We start from the raw sequence: 14,708 nt of genomic DNA, 5'->3' as shown, positions 1-14,708 counted from the left end.
TCTTTTATGTAGGAACACCTTCTGGATCAGGCTCTACAGGCAAGATAGGCAGAGGAACACTTAGTTTGAGGATCCTGCTGGGGCTCAGGTGCCCAGACACCAAGACTGAGGAGGCTGTGCACATGCTCCCTTGGAAAGGGAAATTCAAGCACCTTTAGATTTTAGAGTGAGACAGCAGGTGAGCAGGGATTTTGAGGATCTCAGTGGTGCTTTAACATTGGCCTTAAGCACCTAAATCGTTTTGTGGATCTGGCCCACAGTGACTAGACTTCACTCTCATCCCAAAACTGATCCTGCAGAGTGAGGCATAGGCCCAGTGACAGCCGGTAACAAAGGCAAAAACATCCCTATGTACTTTTTTTGTGAATACTTCTTCAAGAATGTCAACAGTCATCTTTCATGAGCACTAAATTCAGTTAAAATCCCAATATGTCTTTGGTTTCAATCCTATTCTCTGCATCAATCTAAAAAAGTTGGTAAACATCTTTGATTTTTAATTTCCAGCTCCCAAGAAAAGTTTCCTGGGATATTCAAAAAATGAAATCTAGCAACATCATTTTCTTTTCTTAAAAAAATAAATAAAACAAAGTTTTAAGAAATCTGTGCGAAGAAACATAACATTTCAACACAGTAAAAATACTCCAATGAAACATAAAATACATAAAAGTCCAGAAGAAAAAATAAAGGGTGAGTATTTTAAGCCTTAAGAGCATCAGACTTGATTTAGTTAGAAGCTCCTGTTCTGTACATAACAGGACGTTCCTTCTCTTCTGGTACCAACCTTTCCTTTATTCAGAAGTACTCCTCTTGACCACCAAGTATTTTCTCTTCTCCCTGTATTTCTCTTGGTGTCTTGGAGTGTGTCTATCACTGTTGTTGTAGAATGCTTACTCAATGCCATAGAAAAATTCTGAAACCAGCAACACCCCCCCTGTTCGTTACCAGAGGATATCAAGATCTACCAAAAAATAAAAACCCAACCTAATTCTCAGCAACATATCTGAAGAATCAACAATCAGAAACAATTCTAAAACAAACTGTAAAATATTTTTCCATCTGTCTGTGTCAGACATTTCTAACATGCCTATCATTGTAGTAAGGGAAAAGAGCAGGAAATGCAGTCTCGCTGTCTACTTTATGTAAATGTACTGTACTCTGATATCTAGGTGATGGTCACATTAAAAATCCCTAAAAAGAGTAGAATCTAAGTCCCATATACATTGAGACACATTAATTTGTCTGTAAAAGATCCTGTACTTCATCTCTACTCCTTTCAGCTTTTATTTTAATTCCCTCCTATTCACCCCTTATATATGTTTTTTTGCTTTGTACTCTGAACATTGTCAGGTTTGGTCTTGGCCTGATTGATCTATAGAGCCCTGAAAATCTGCGGATTTATATCCACAGACCATTTTTGCAGATCGCAGATCACATGTGAATATAAATTTTGTATCTAGAGCCCTACAAATCTGCGGATATCTGCTTTATATCCACGGATGGGATATGGATACAAATTTCGTATCTGTACAGGGCTCTACTGATCTATTCCAGTAGGGAAGTTCCACATTCAAGGTGCCTTTTTTTTTTATTAAAACATTTATATCACACTGTCCTAATGATCAACAGAGAGCTTTTTTGATATTAAACTTGGTTTTCCTTTTAAAAAAAAAGAGACGCCACCAGCACAATCAATCCTGTAATACCAAACTAGAGCATACATTTAGAATAGAGGAAAAACTGACTAGAAAGTTAACAGATTCATTTCAACCTTCTGATTATGAGTTAAAAATACTTTTACAATATCTAACACTTTTCAGAGTCATTTTATGTGGGCAAAGGATGGTTCCTAATGGGAGCTCGAAGAGGTGACCATATGTGATCGTGGATAATTACGGTTTAAAAACCATTGCATTTTTAACATGCTGTATTTAAAACTGGTTCTATAGATAGTTGAATAGTGCAGCTGTATGGGATACTCCATTGGCAGCCAAAGCAGTAATAAAGCAATTTTTCTTTTATAAACACAAAGACTTTCAGAGTTCCTTCCATCGAAATAACTAAGAATGCTTTACACACAACTGTTAAGACAATACAATTTGTGAGACAGGGAAATAGGCCAAGTCACTAACCATTCTGTTTCAAGGTGATACAAAGTGGTGGCAGAGCTTTTGGAAATTAAACCCAGAATTCCTTTCTCCTAGTCCTATGCTTTAGTCACAAGACAATGACAGAAAGTGATAAGAGCTTCACCAGCATGTACATGGGGATCTCAGGACATTGAGCCCCCTGGTGGGGCAAAGATGGAAGAAAGTCACCCCCTACTAGCTTAATCATGTATTTAATTGTGAAAATATGTACAGCATTGGCAAAATTTCATAAGAAATTGTAAGCTAAAAAAGGAAGCTGAGAACATTAACTCTCTCAAAAGTAGATAGCAATAGAGTTGGATTATGTTCAACTGATGAAAGGTCATCTAGAATTTGAAAGCAAAGCTAGACCTCTACATTTCAGATGGAATTTAAATGTATAAGGAACAAGGGTTCTCAAACTGGGGATCGTGAGGTTATTACATGGGGGGTAATGAGCTGTCAGCCTCCAACCTAAACCGCACTTTGCCTCCAGCATTTATAAAAGTGTTAAATATAAAAATGTAGTTTTAATTTATAAGGGGGGGCACTCAGAGGCTTGCTGTGTGAAAGAGGTCCCCCAGTGCAAAAGTTTGAGAACCACTGATCAAGAATATTAGAAAAGTTTCAGGTGAAATGAAAACTGATGAGAGACATGAACTATTCAATGGAAAATACACAGTAAGTTTTGGAAGTATTATTGCATCTATTTATATTTTAGAAAGTGGAAGCAGACGCATGAAATCCCTGCTGAGAGCTCTACAGATGCTTTCATGACAGTGTTTCAGTGGTTAGGGTTCTTGGACTTAGGAGACCAGAAGTCCAATTCTTACTCTCTCAGATGCTTCCTGTGTGACCATAAGCCACTTACTTAGTGTATGACTATCATACAGTGCACTGCTGTAGCATAAACACATCCTACATCAACAGAAGGGTTTTTTCCATCAACGTAGCGAATCCATTTTTGAGAGAGATGGCAGCTAGATCAAGGGAAGAATTCTTCCCTTGATCTAGCTGCTTCTACAGTGCGGGGTTAGATCAACTTAACTACATCCACAGGACGTTAAGTTTTTCATAGCCCTGATCAAGGCAGTTAGGTCAATCTATTTTTAGGTGTAGACGAAGCCTCTGCCTCCGTACCTCAGTTTGCCATCCGTACAATGGGAATGCTAGCACTTCCCTACCCCTGCAGGGTGTCGTGGAACGTGGAGATAAATACGTTGACGGCTGAAGCAGGGACCGGCCCTAGGGAGCGATTTCAGTACCTAGACCATCCCTCTCCTGTGGTCTCCCTGCCCTGGGGCTCAAGGCTCCTGTCCGTTAGTCGGTCTCTCTCTGGGGCCCCCCTCTCAGGGCTGAGCGCCACTGACCCCCCACCCAGGCTCCGCGAGTTCACCCCGCCCCCCTCCCACACCCGGGCTCGCCGCGCCACTCCCCGCCCCGCGCCCAGGGCGCGGGAAGAGCCTCCCCGCGACCCGCCAGGCAGGGCCGCGGGCCTGCGCCCTTCCCATACCGCCCCCTCCCGCCATCCCTGCCGCGCCTAGGCCCCTCTTACACGCAGCGGCCCCTGAGCTCGCCTCCCTGGCTCGGGGAGCCAGTAAAACAAAGGCAGCACGCACCGGGCACCAGCGCTTCCGGGCGGCGCCTTCCCATCACTCCTACCGCCTCCGCCCGGGCCGCGCCCGCTCCAACCATAGAAGCAGGGTCCAATCAGAGCCCGGTTCTTCTGACTGACAGCCCGTTGTCCCAACAGGGCTGGTTGCTCCCGCCCAGACTCCCTGATCGACAGCAAAGCCACCCAATCGGCTGTTGCTCGAAGAGGTAGGGGGCCGGCACCCGAAGGCGCTCCCTGCAGGCTTGAAGGAAGCAGCGCACAGAGAGCGTGTGCCTTCACAGCGCCACCTGCTGGGCGAAGGAGGGAGAAACTGCAATGTCATAACAGTATGAAGTTAGAATCTATTATGCAATTAATATTAACCATTTGTTAAATATTAATATAAAATCGCACTCAGTAAATGGACAGTGCCCTTATATTCATGAAAGCGGGCTCTGAACCAGACTTTGTTGAAAACTCTGCAAAGGACATTTGGGGTGAGCTAAATGTATTTAGACTAAAGGTTAGTCTGTTAAGTTTAGTCTTTAGAAAACATGTTATACTTTTGTTTTATATGTAACCTGTTGTTTCCATTATTCTTACTCGCTATCTCTTAAATCTTGATCATTGACAATAAACTTATGATTGTTTTAACTATAAATATATCTCAGTGCTGTGGCATTCTACAAGGAGTTGATCACTAGTTGAATTGTTCAAGCAGGTGTGTATACTATTCCTTTGGGGACAGCAGACCTGGTATTACTGTGAGTGTTCAGTGGATAAGGGGCTGGCCACTGCAAGGGAATGTTTCAAAGAGGCTCGGGTACCGGAGCATACCTATTGTTAACCTGCAAGGCAAAGGAAGGGCTGACATAGCCCAGAGGAGATTGTTTGGGTGGTTAGCAAACTGGAAGTAAGAGCTGACTTCTACTAAAGCACAAGCAAGCCCCTCTCTCACTGGAGGCAGGAGGGTAACAAGGTGACTCACAGTCCTGGGTAGCTTGAGAACCATCACAGTGGCATTGTCATGGCAGGATTTACTCAGTTTGCTGTTTACCTAAGGATCACGTTCCAAGCACTGAAGTAAGAAGTTTGGAAACAGATAGAAAAGGTTACGGTTGATTATTTTCTGTTTATATATTTTGAGTAAAGGAAATAGTATAAAAGAAGGTATAAGATGAGTAACCATAATGAACAGCAAAAAGACAACCGGATGTACCAAAAGGACTTGAGGTCTAAAAGACCGGAGGTGTCAGGAAATTAAGCATAAGCAAAACTCTCTCTCGCTGAAGGCAGGAGGGTAACAAGGTGACTAACAGTCCTGGGTACCCTGAGAACCATCACAGTTACACACATTAAACTCCTGCTACACTAAATTCTTGTCTCTCTTGATCTCCCGGCCTGGATCTCCAAGAGACTCAACAAATAATTCTTTCTGTGGCTATGGGAAGAAGGGGTGGGTGTCAATAAAGAGAGTCTAGCAAAACATGAACTGATAGAAGGGAATATAAAAATAAGGGAAGAGAAGAAAAGACCCTCACCATCTTCCAGCTATTTGAATGGGCAGCTCAAATAAATGGAAAAATGGTAACATTCCAGATAGATCATTCCCCTAATGAAAACTGAATTAGAACATACAGCTTGACAAAATCTATCTGAAACACAGAAAACAAACTATAATAAAATATAAACTTCGTCCCCATGGCAACATCTATCCCATTAAAAACTCTACCATTTATCCCAATAAAGATTCCAAACAGCTGTGCTAACCCATCTCAATCTGACCTTAACAGGATCTCTTAAAGTACCCTTAACAAACTCAAACTGCTAACACTGGCTTCATTTAAGCTTCTCTGATACATCAGGAAAATAGAAGAGATATGATTTATGACACCTTTGACCACCTACTTGCTGGTGAGACCAGGTTGCTAACACTTGTCTATCTAATCTACCCATTATTTGTATTTATAGAGCACCCATCATGGTAGTATCTCAGCATAGTATCATTGAGTGGCTGAAAACCATTACAATCTAAGAGATGTTGGGAGACCCTAAGTGAAAATGGTGGTGGTCACGCTAACCCAGGAGAATAAAAATAAAAGCCACCACAGATTTTGCAATAATGTCATGCAGTTTCCTGTTGTTCTTTGTCCAACAGAATACAGAGCCTTTCACCCCTAGGATGCTAGTCCAAGTCCAATTCAATTTTCTGCATGTTTCCTTTAGGGTTGAAACCTTCCAGGTTTGGTCGGAGTCTAAAGGTGATTTTTTTTTAAATTTTAATTTGAGAAAATCCACTTAATATGATTCTGAGTTTAGTTAAGGTTTCTTTCAAGCCCCTCCAGCCAAGGCAGCCCAAAGGAACACACGGAATTAGCATAATTTCTGAATGCCCTACGCAGTGTCTATCAATCAGGTTTGTGGCTGCAATGACCAGCTGCTGTACCCACATCGAGGAGGATTTGCAGGCAGTTTGGGTCAGATTTTTATAGGAGTTAGGCACTGAGGTGCTTTTTGAAAATCCTACTAAGCACCTATCTGCATCTTTGGGTGCCTAAAGACCCTTTAAAAATACCAGCATAAATCAGGAATAACTCCAGATAAATCAGTGGAATTGCACTACTGAAAAACTAGCAAATAAGACCAGAATTGGACAATATGGGGGGGTTTTTTGTTCAAAGTCAAATTCTTAAATATTACAGAAATCATGGTGGTGACCGCTCATATTCATAAGTAATAATGCTCCTGTATTCTAAAGTAGCAGCCTCAAACACTGCTACTTGCAGTAGTGTTACTGCTGATCAGCAGTGATAGATAGAGTAGAGTAGATCAGATGTCTATCCAAGCCTTTTCAGGGTTATGCTGATTTCCTGTGGTGTGGGTTTTGGGCCTGCTTGCAGGTGCCAGGCAGAGCAATTGTGTTGCCACACTGTGCTGTGGTGCTATGTCATTCCAGTCAGCACATTGGCACTCAGGTGGAACTCTGTCACAGTCTGATGTTGACACTTCCTTGGGTTGGTGTCACAATCTCCTAGCACTGTGAAAGGGAAGGGAACAGCTACCACCAATAGCATGGACATGGGGCAACCTGTGGGAGATTACATGGCATTCATTCCCTATATTCCTGATCCACCACCTTGTGCACCAGAATGTTGGGTTTTTTTAAACGTCTGTAGCTCTGATTGTTATGAAGATAGACTTACTTTATATTTTGGAAGTTAACTGATTCGGTGACTTCTGCCTCCGTTTTCTGGACCCGAGACAATAGCTCTGAGGGGCGTGAACTGCCTCATTAATCTCCGTGAGGTTTTAACTGAGCGATCCAATTATGAGAATTCAAACGTCAGCGTCGCTGACTGTCTCACTGCTCCTCCAAGCGGGTACGAAAGGAGAAAAGGACCATGCCACGACTATCCGCACGCTTCGCTGTAAGGGACAGCGCATGGTCGGGCCAGGCCCGGGTGGCGCTCCACAGAGCACCCCCTCGGTCATCTCCAGAGTCAGAGAGGAGCTTCGCCCGGCCGAACACAGCGGGGCACCCAAGCTCCGTGGGCGAGCCCAGCAGGGCACCTGAGCCCCACCGAGCCGCGAAACAAGCGTTGACATGGGCACAACGCCCTGTGAGCGGCACCTGCCCCTGGCATCCCCACCGGGCGGAGCTAGGAAAGGCTCCACCCCAGCTCTGACCCCTCAGCTGCGGCGGGAGCTGCCTGTCACGGTTCAGTAAAGCCAAGCACGCCGAGTGTAACAGGCAAACGAGTGGGTGGATACCCGCCGCAAAGAATCGTCCCCTTAGACTCCCCTGTGCGCTTTCTCACGCCCGCGCGGTCCAGCACTGCGCCTGCGCAATTGTAGCCCCCCGGTCGACGCAGACCGCACCTGCGCAGTGAGTCTCCGTCGCCTTGGACCGTCGCTAGGTGACGCAGTTTACACCTGCGCAGTGAGTTTCCGCCTCCCTCCGCCCCCCGTAGCGGAAGTGGCTGGGGACTGGGAGCTCCAGTTCCGTCTCGGTGTTGTTCGCGCTGCACAAAATGGCGAAGATCGCCAAGACCCACGAAGGTGAGAAACGGAGCCACCCCCGCTCGGGTGCGCGCGCCTTGGGGCCCCCGTGCCACGCGGCACCGGGCCGGGTTGACCGTCGGCGGGGGGGCAGTGCAGGCCGCGGCGAGCGCTGGGGGGGGGGGAGAGCGGGCGAGTGGGCAGGGCCTGTGTGTAATGGCGTCTCTGCCTGCGTCTGCTCCAGGCCCCCCCCCACCCCGGCCTGGCCTGGCCTGGCCTTGCCTGGCAGCATCCCGGCCGCCCCGCTGCGGGGGAGCGGCGATGGGTTAGCGGCGGGCCCCGAGCGAGGAGAGCGCGGGTGGTGGACGCCGTAACGCGGGGGCGGGCGGAGAGGGGCACGAAGGCGACGCGGAGCCTGGCGGGAGCGGCAGCTCTTCGTTTTTTGAAGGTGACGTCTGGCCCGCGAGCCCCCGGTCCGCCTCGGGTCGGAGCCCTGCTCTGGCCCGCGCAGTCGCCTCCCCGGCTCCGTGCAGCGGGGAGCCATGTGCGGATCCAGCCTGGATGTGATTCAATGACGGAAACCCCGCTTCGCTCTCCAGGCTCTCAGCGTGTTCCCACTCTCGTTGCCTTTCGTTTAGAAATACAAACACGGGTTATTGTCTCCTACTGACTAACAAGTGTTGTATCAAAGCGAGGTGGTGGTATTCCCGCGTTACAGATGGCTGCATCGCAAGCCTGCAAACACTTATTAAATACTGCACGTTACAATTTACTGTCCTTCCACACCAGAGACTGCGAATTGGTAACACTAGTTGATCTTCTTGTGTAGTCTTTCTCGCTCGACCTCCTCAGTATCAGTAGTATTTATTTTGTAATAAAGTAGTTGATACTGGATTACTAGGTAGAATAGACACACTCCTTATATAGTGTCAAGGTGTAATGTTGTTTGTTAGTTACTCTGCCCATGTGAGGTTATACAGTAATCTGTCATATCCTGATGAGAGCCCAGTTCTACATGGGAGGAGCACCGTTGACTTCATTGAGGCTCTGAGTGAGTGTAAAAGGATCTCTTCAAGCACAGTTAGATGCAGGATTGGGCCCTTAATTTGTCATTATTGTAGCTGCTTTTATAAAAGGCTTATTTGGGTTACTTGTAGCCAGATTCATTTCCCCAACCGAGTATACGCAAAAACTGCCTTGCAGGACGTCTGCAAAACTTCCTGCTCCTGAAATAGCTTTAATGCAAACTGAGAAATAACTAATAGAACAAGAGCACTTAGTAGTCCACCACACATATAAACAATTTCTATTTGAATGCATCATACACGACTCTCAAAATTAAGGGTCTTGATCTGCCAGCATTTGTCTGTGCTGCCGGCCTTCATAACCATAATTTACTAGTGCAGCTCCACGGGTGGTTGTTATGGTGGCTCCTGTAATGCAGACAGGGTGCACATGTTACTACTGAATTATGTGTAAATGATGAATTAGTTACAGAGTTTTCTACTTCAGAGGAATGCCTGTGCATGAATGTGAGCTCTTGGGAGCTCTTAATAGTTCACAAGAGCTGCAGATCTTGTTCCAGTTTGAGGGACAAGACACAGGAAAGCTTACATTATTTTGTCACGGAGGCTTTCTTTTTCTAAAGTTTGCAATGAGTTAGTGCTTTGTAGTATACATAACATATTTATTTAGGTGAAGTGAACTTGCAGTTTTTCCACCTTCCTCTGCCGCATGGGGTGCAGGTCATTTGTTGGGATTACCTGGGTATATCTAGCTTAATTAGTTCCTGGTCATTTTCAGGGGCCTTGGACATTGATGCACCTCAGTCCCTCCTATTTTATGCCTGTGGGCTGTAATACCTTGGTCTAATTTCAGTTATTGAGTGTAGTGTATGGATGCTGGGGTGATGTTGGTGGCCTATGAATGTACAGGATGTCAGACTGAATAATCTGGGGGTCTCTTTTGGCCTTCGACTCTATGGCTGTGTGGCCATGTCTACCCTATGGGGACTATAGCAGCATGGTTACAGTGCTGTAGCCATGCCAGCATAGGTCCATAGTGTAGATGCAGCGTACAGTGACAGAAGGTGGTTTTCTGTCACTGTAGGAATGCCACCTGTCTGCTGTGGGTTTGGTCAGCATAGGTACAGCACTCAGGGTTGTGGATTGTTCAAACCCCTGAGTACCATAGGTGTGTCAACCTAAATTTTAAGTATAGATAAGGCCTATCATTGTGCAGAGAAATCTGAGTATTCAGTGGGTTGCCGGGGACACTGAGTTTCTTCAGTGTCTTTTCTGTGCTACCAGACTTCATAACCATAATTTACCAAAAATGGTAACAATACAAATATAAATTCCAATCTTGCAAACGTGCATATGCTTAATTTAACCAGCTTCATACTCCATTGGCTTTAAAGGGACTATAGACTAAGCATGAGCATGTTTGCGGGGTTGGTTAGTCTAACTGCCAAGTGTTAGCCTTGGATCACAAATGAAATGAGTTTTTGTTTCATACTAGTTCTCATAGTATATTGTCAACATGAATAACCACATTTGTGTTTTGGAAATACTTCTTTGGTAGTGTGTTCAGTGTTACAACTGCGGAGTGTTATAGTATATAGCTAAATGTTCCAAGAAGGATGTCTGAGAAAAAATATATCATAAAGCAATTTTCCAGGGATCAGAACAGAGAGATTAACAGCTTCAAATTCTTATTGTCAACTGGATAATTTAAAGGGAGGCTGTCAGGTATATTTTTGCTTATTTGAGCACCTAAAAGTGATTCGCTAGAAACAAAAGTGAAGCTGAATAATTATGCTCAATGTCCAGACTAAGGCTTTGTCTTCACTATGGACCTTATAGCAGCACAGCTGTACCACTATGTAATTAAATTACCCCCAAATATGACAGCATAATTAAACTACCCCCAATGATTGGTGTTCGCTGTGTTGGCAGGGTTTTTTTTATAACCCTGACCAAGAAAAGTTTTACTGACAAGTGGTAGTGTAGACAAAGCCTAACTGAAGTAGACAAAAAATAAACAGAGTGAATTGGGAAAAGTAAATTTAAATTAAAAATATTTCTTCTTTAATATAATACATTAATACAAGACCAGATTCTTATACCTTTTCTCACATTGAATAGAACCTTACGCCACAAGCAGTCAATTGAGTAAATGGAGCTGTTTGTGGAGTAAGGTATTACCAATGTGAATTAGGTTATCACATTCTGGCGTATGTGGGGGGGAAAATGCTTTTTCCAAATTATTTTTAACTTGAAGATATCAGTTGTGTTTATAAAGACTCAGTGCTCAATACCCGTTTTTCTAGCTAAATCATACTCATGATGCTATGCTTTATTTAAATACCATGGTTTATAAAAGTTACAAAATAGGGTGAAATGCAGAAAAGGAAGAATTAATACTTTCATGCTGTCAGATATTATAATTTTCTTTTTCAATATTAAAAGCAAAGAAAGAATTGGAATGCAGTTTTCTTTTGAGAAAAGGATAGTTCCTCTTCAAACTTAATTTAACAACTCTATATATTTATATTAAGGTCCCAAATCAATAAGGCACTTAAGCAAATCTTTTGCTGAGTCAGGCCTGAGATGACGATTGTTTAATTTTGTCAGAATTTTTCAGGATAAATAGGAAAGTCACCAAGCTCATTAACTGTCTTTAAAAAAGCCTTTTAACTGATCTTAAACTAAAGTCTTTGGTGCCTAACATAGTACTTTTTAAATATGCAATCATGCTACCTGTCTTTGATTTTCTGCACTAAGCGGGGCTGTGTCTGATCAGGAGTTGGATGAGTGATCTCTACAAAAAACCCTTGCTGTAGCTTGCCTCTGCGATGTTCACTGAGTTTTTCCTTTTAAAGGGGTGTCTTCACTGGACTGTATTGCCACAAAACTTTCACTATTGCTACAACATGTTCAGTTCTATTGGTAGTAGGACTGATAAGGCTTCAGAGGGTTGTTTTAAGCACTGTCACACAAACTGATCTACACAACACAGTCCTTAAGACGTGACAGATATTGATGCCTTGGCTATTTGAATGCTATCTTGGGGTAACTGAACCACTGGTAATGATGGGAAATTTTTGCAGTATGTTCCTGTTGAAAACAAAGAGTTGTGTGGGTACACAAGGAATGCAGAATTGGGGCTTAAATCAATGCTGACCTTACAGTAAGAGGCACTGTGGTGTTTTAGTTACTGTCTTTTTGAAAGGAGACAAAGTACTAATCTGCTGTGAAAAATATCATAAAAGTGGCATGGTGAGGTTCCATAGTCATTGTATCTTAATGATTCCATATCAGATTTGCTCAGTTTACAATTAAAATCCATTTTTCTATCCAGCAGCCCTGAAAACTGCACCTGAGCCCTCAGACTGGGTTCTTTAATTCTCACACATGATAACCAGTTATAAGGATTTGTCAGGTCAAATTATTCCCTCAGTTGCAGATGTACAAAACATTCCCTCATAATGCCTACCACAATTTGACCTGCGGTGTTTTTTAATTATTAGTGACAGTGTGTGAGAGGAAAGGAACCCCGCTTTGATTTCAGATACAATTAAAAAGATGTTTTTTTTTCCCTAAACTTAGCCATTTTTATGTGGAATCAGTGACCCACTATAAACCTGGAATCCTAAAAGGCCATTTTCAGAGACACTTCAAAGTTAGCTTGATTTGACTCTGTTTCTATGTGGCCCAAGATTTCAAGATTTTAAAATAAGTTTTACAAAACTTATTTTAAATAGCTTTTAATGAAAGTAAAGTTTTAGGCAGCAGGCTGGGTCACAAATCATGTAAAATTTTAAAAACTAAACAGTTTTTAATTTAGTTTTAAAAATTTTACATGAATTGTGACCCAGCATGGTGTCTAATGTAAGATAACTGGAAAATAAAACTGACAAATCCATTCATCCTGGAAAGTAGAAATGAAATGAAGAGTAATAATAAAGAACATAAATAGTGAAAGGTTTTAAAAAATCCTTTCAGTTTTAATTATTCCTAAGATGATATACGAGCTGACAGTGCTTCTTAAAAATTGAGCATCAGACCACTTGTGGTCATTACAAATGTTTATGGGATTTCTGCAAGTGTGGGATATAAACCCAGTGTTCTGGTCAAGTATTGGGTTGCATAATTGTTTGGTCTGCTGAAATTGCCTCCTCCAGTTTTGATCAGATAATGTCTTAAAATATCTCTCTATTGAAATGAAGTACCATGGGAGTGCAAATACAGCCAGAGGTTTTGTGGGGATTTCTTTGCTCTTTGCTGATGAATCCACATCCTTGCTATCATTTTGACATATTTTGAGTAATTGTAATATTAAATTATAATTGCAAGTTTAATTCTTGGTGTGGCATTTAAAGTGGCAGGAGCACGCTATAATCCCATTTACAGTTATAGCCTCTAACAGTTCTAGGGGCAAATAGTTCCTTATTTTTTGTTTTCTGATTTGTTTGGGAATATAATGGAGTTGCACATTTGAGTCTTCTGGAGGTATTGAATGTCTGGCATTGTTATAGTTTTATTATCACTGTAATTGATTTAGGGCCTGATCCTGCTTACATTGAGGACAGTGGCAAAGCTCCCTAAAAACCAAATGTCTTTTACATTTTTTTTCCTAAAGCTTGGCAAACAATGAAATGTTGATAGATTTCAGTCACAGCTAAGGCGGTTTTATTTGTGGCTGTCTCCCTTTTTATCCTCAAACAGAATTACAAACAGAAAAAATGTCCCTGAGATACATTTTATTTCCCCCCCACACACACACAATTCACGGACAGAGAACACTGTTATTGCACAGTTAAGGGTCCTAGAGGTTTCTAGTGTCCTTCCCAAAAACTGAGTTCAGAAAAATCCAGATTTCTGACAGCCAAGAAATACAGTGTTAGGGTAAACACTGCCGCACCCTTAACTCTGCTGTCCTCGAGCTACAGTAGCCACTGGGAGTTATCTTCATGCACACAAGCTGTATTTACTGTGTTAGATGGATTACTTGAAGCAGCTTGGGAGAGCTGTGTGATTTTTTTTGTTGGGGGGCCATGCTTGAGTCCTTGACCCTCGTTTGTGATCAAAGGAAAGATGAGCATGTGTGCCTTGAGAGATCCAGTATGCTTAATTTCACAAATCAAGACAATGATTTAAATCACCAAGTGCAAAGCGTCAATTTACATAATTGATTTTAGTCAACTTTTCAATTTTTTAACTTATTTTCTAAAGAAAGGTGCTTTCTCATTGGTTGATCTAACCATTAAAATGGGTTGATTTACTACCCATTGGTTGATGACTATATAGATATTTATTTAAGTAAATATATAGCTTAATATCTTCAGATTCTTTTTAATTTTATATTTTTAGTATGTTAAATGGTGAATGATATATTGCTCATTAACTATCCAATTAACTTTTTGCTCATGGTTTGTGTCAACCTGCGTTAGGATGGTAACTGGAATTAAATATGCAAAACAGCATATAAAATTTATTTTTAATAAACAAAACAACCTTAAATGTTTCGGATACTAAAACTTCTCTTGTCAAAACGTGTTTCACATTCACAATTCAATAATAATGTTAAGCCTTAACGTATTTTGTATTTAATTTCAGATTTTATTTTTAAACAGGTTTATTTAAAAAAAGAAAAACTTACTATAATTTAAATAGCAATCAGAAGATTTCATTGAAATAATTTTTTAATTTTTTAAACAAAATCATCAACTTTTATACTCCTCGGTAGGTTGTCAGAATCAGGATACAAGAACTTCTTGCCATGGGGATTGTCAGCAGTTAGGTGACAGATTGAGCATGGTCAGTGGGTTTGATGACGGGCAAGAGAAAGTATAGTCTTAGGTGCCAATTTATCTTTCTAGATACATAAAGGTGAAGGGGTTGTAAAATTTAAGAAATGTGTGTTCTGTGCAATAGGCTAAGTGTTCGAGTGTAGGGCAAGTGTTGGTACTGCCTGTTCATTACACT

The 14,708-nt window shown here is 42.2% G+C and overlaps 2 protein-coding genes across 23 annotated transcripts in view; one reads left to right on the top strand and one right to left on the bottom strand.

Moving 5' to 3' along the window:
• Positions 1-7,523, bottom strand: part of COQ10B (coenzyme Q10B) — a 35,493-nt gene extending 27,970 nt beyond the window's left edge. Inside the window, exons 1-3 of one of the 19 annotated variants that reach the window (XM_043524862.1) lie at positions 6,924-7,523; positions 3,746-4,028; positions 782-910 (exon numbers count right to left, since the gene is read on the bottom strand). The gene's annotated coding sequence lies outside the window, so the exon portion shown is untranslated. Of the gene's footprint in view, positions 1-781; positions 3,210-3,266; positions 3,480-3,681; positions 4,032-6,923 lie in introns of those variants that run through there. The other 18 variants (XR_006284714.1, XR_006284713.1, XR_006284715.1 and 15 more) reach the window with 18 other exon arrangements.
• SF3B1 (splicing factor 3b subunit 1) overlaps positions 7,497-14,708 on the top strand; it is a 39,271-nt gene continuing 32,059 nt past the window's right edge. For 3 of the 4 annotated variants that reach the window (XM_037912856.2, XM_037912857.1, XM_027834110.3), the window contains exon 1: positions 7,622-7,779. In XM_037912856.2, the coding sequence (XP_037768784.1) occupies positions 7,752-7,779 (28 nt within the window). In that variant the 5' untranslated portion in view covers positions 7,622-7,751. Of the gene's footprint in view, positions 7,780-14,708 lie in introns of all 4 variants that reach the window. The other variant, XM_007071953.4, reaches the window with a different exon arrangement.

The sequence above is a fragment of the Chelonia mydas genome, chromosome 11, assembly GCF_015237465.2.
Source record: "Chelonia mydas isolate rCheMyd1 chromosome 11, rCheMyd1.pri.v2, whole genome shotgun sequence".
Classification (NCBI taxonomy): domain Eukaryota; kingdom Metazoa; phylum Chordata; order Testudines; family Cheloniidae; genus Chelonia; species Chelonia mydas.
Note: the sequence above shows the minus strand (reverse complement) of the source record. Positions and strands in the feature narration are given on the sequence as shown.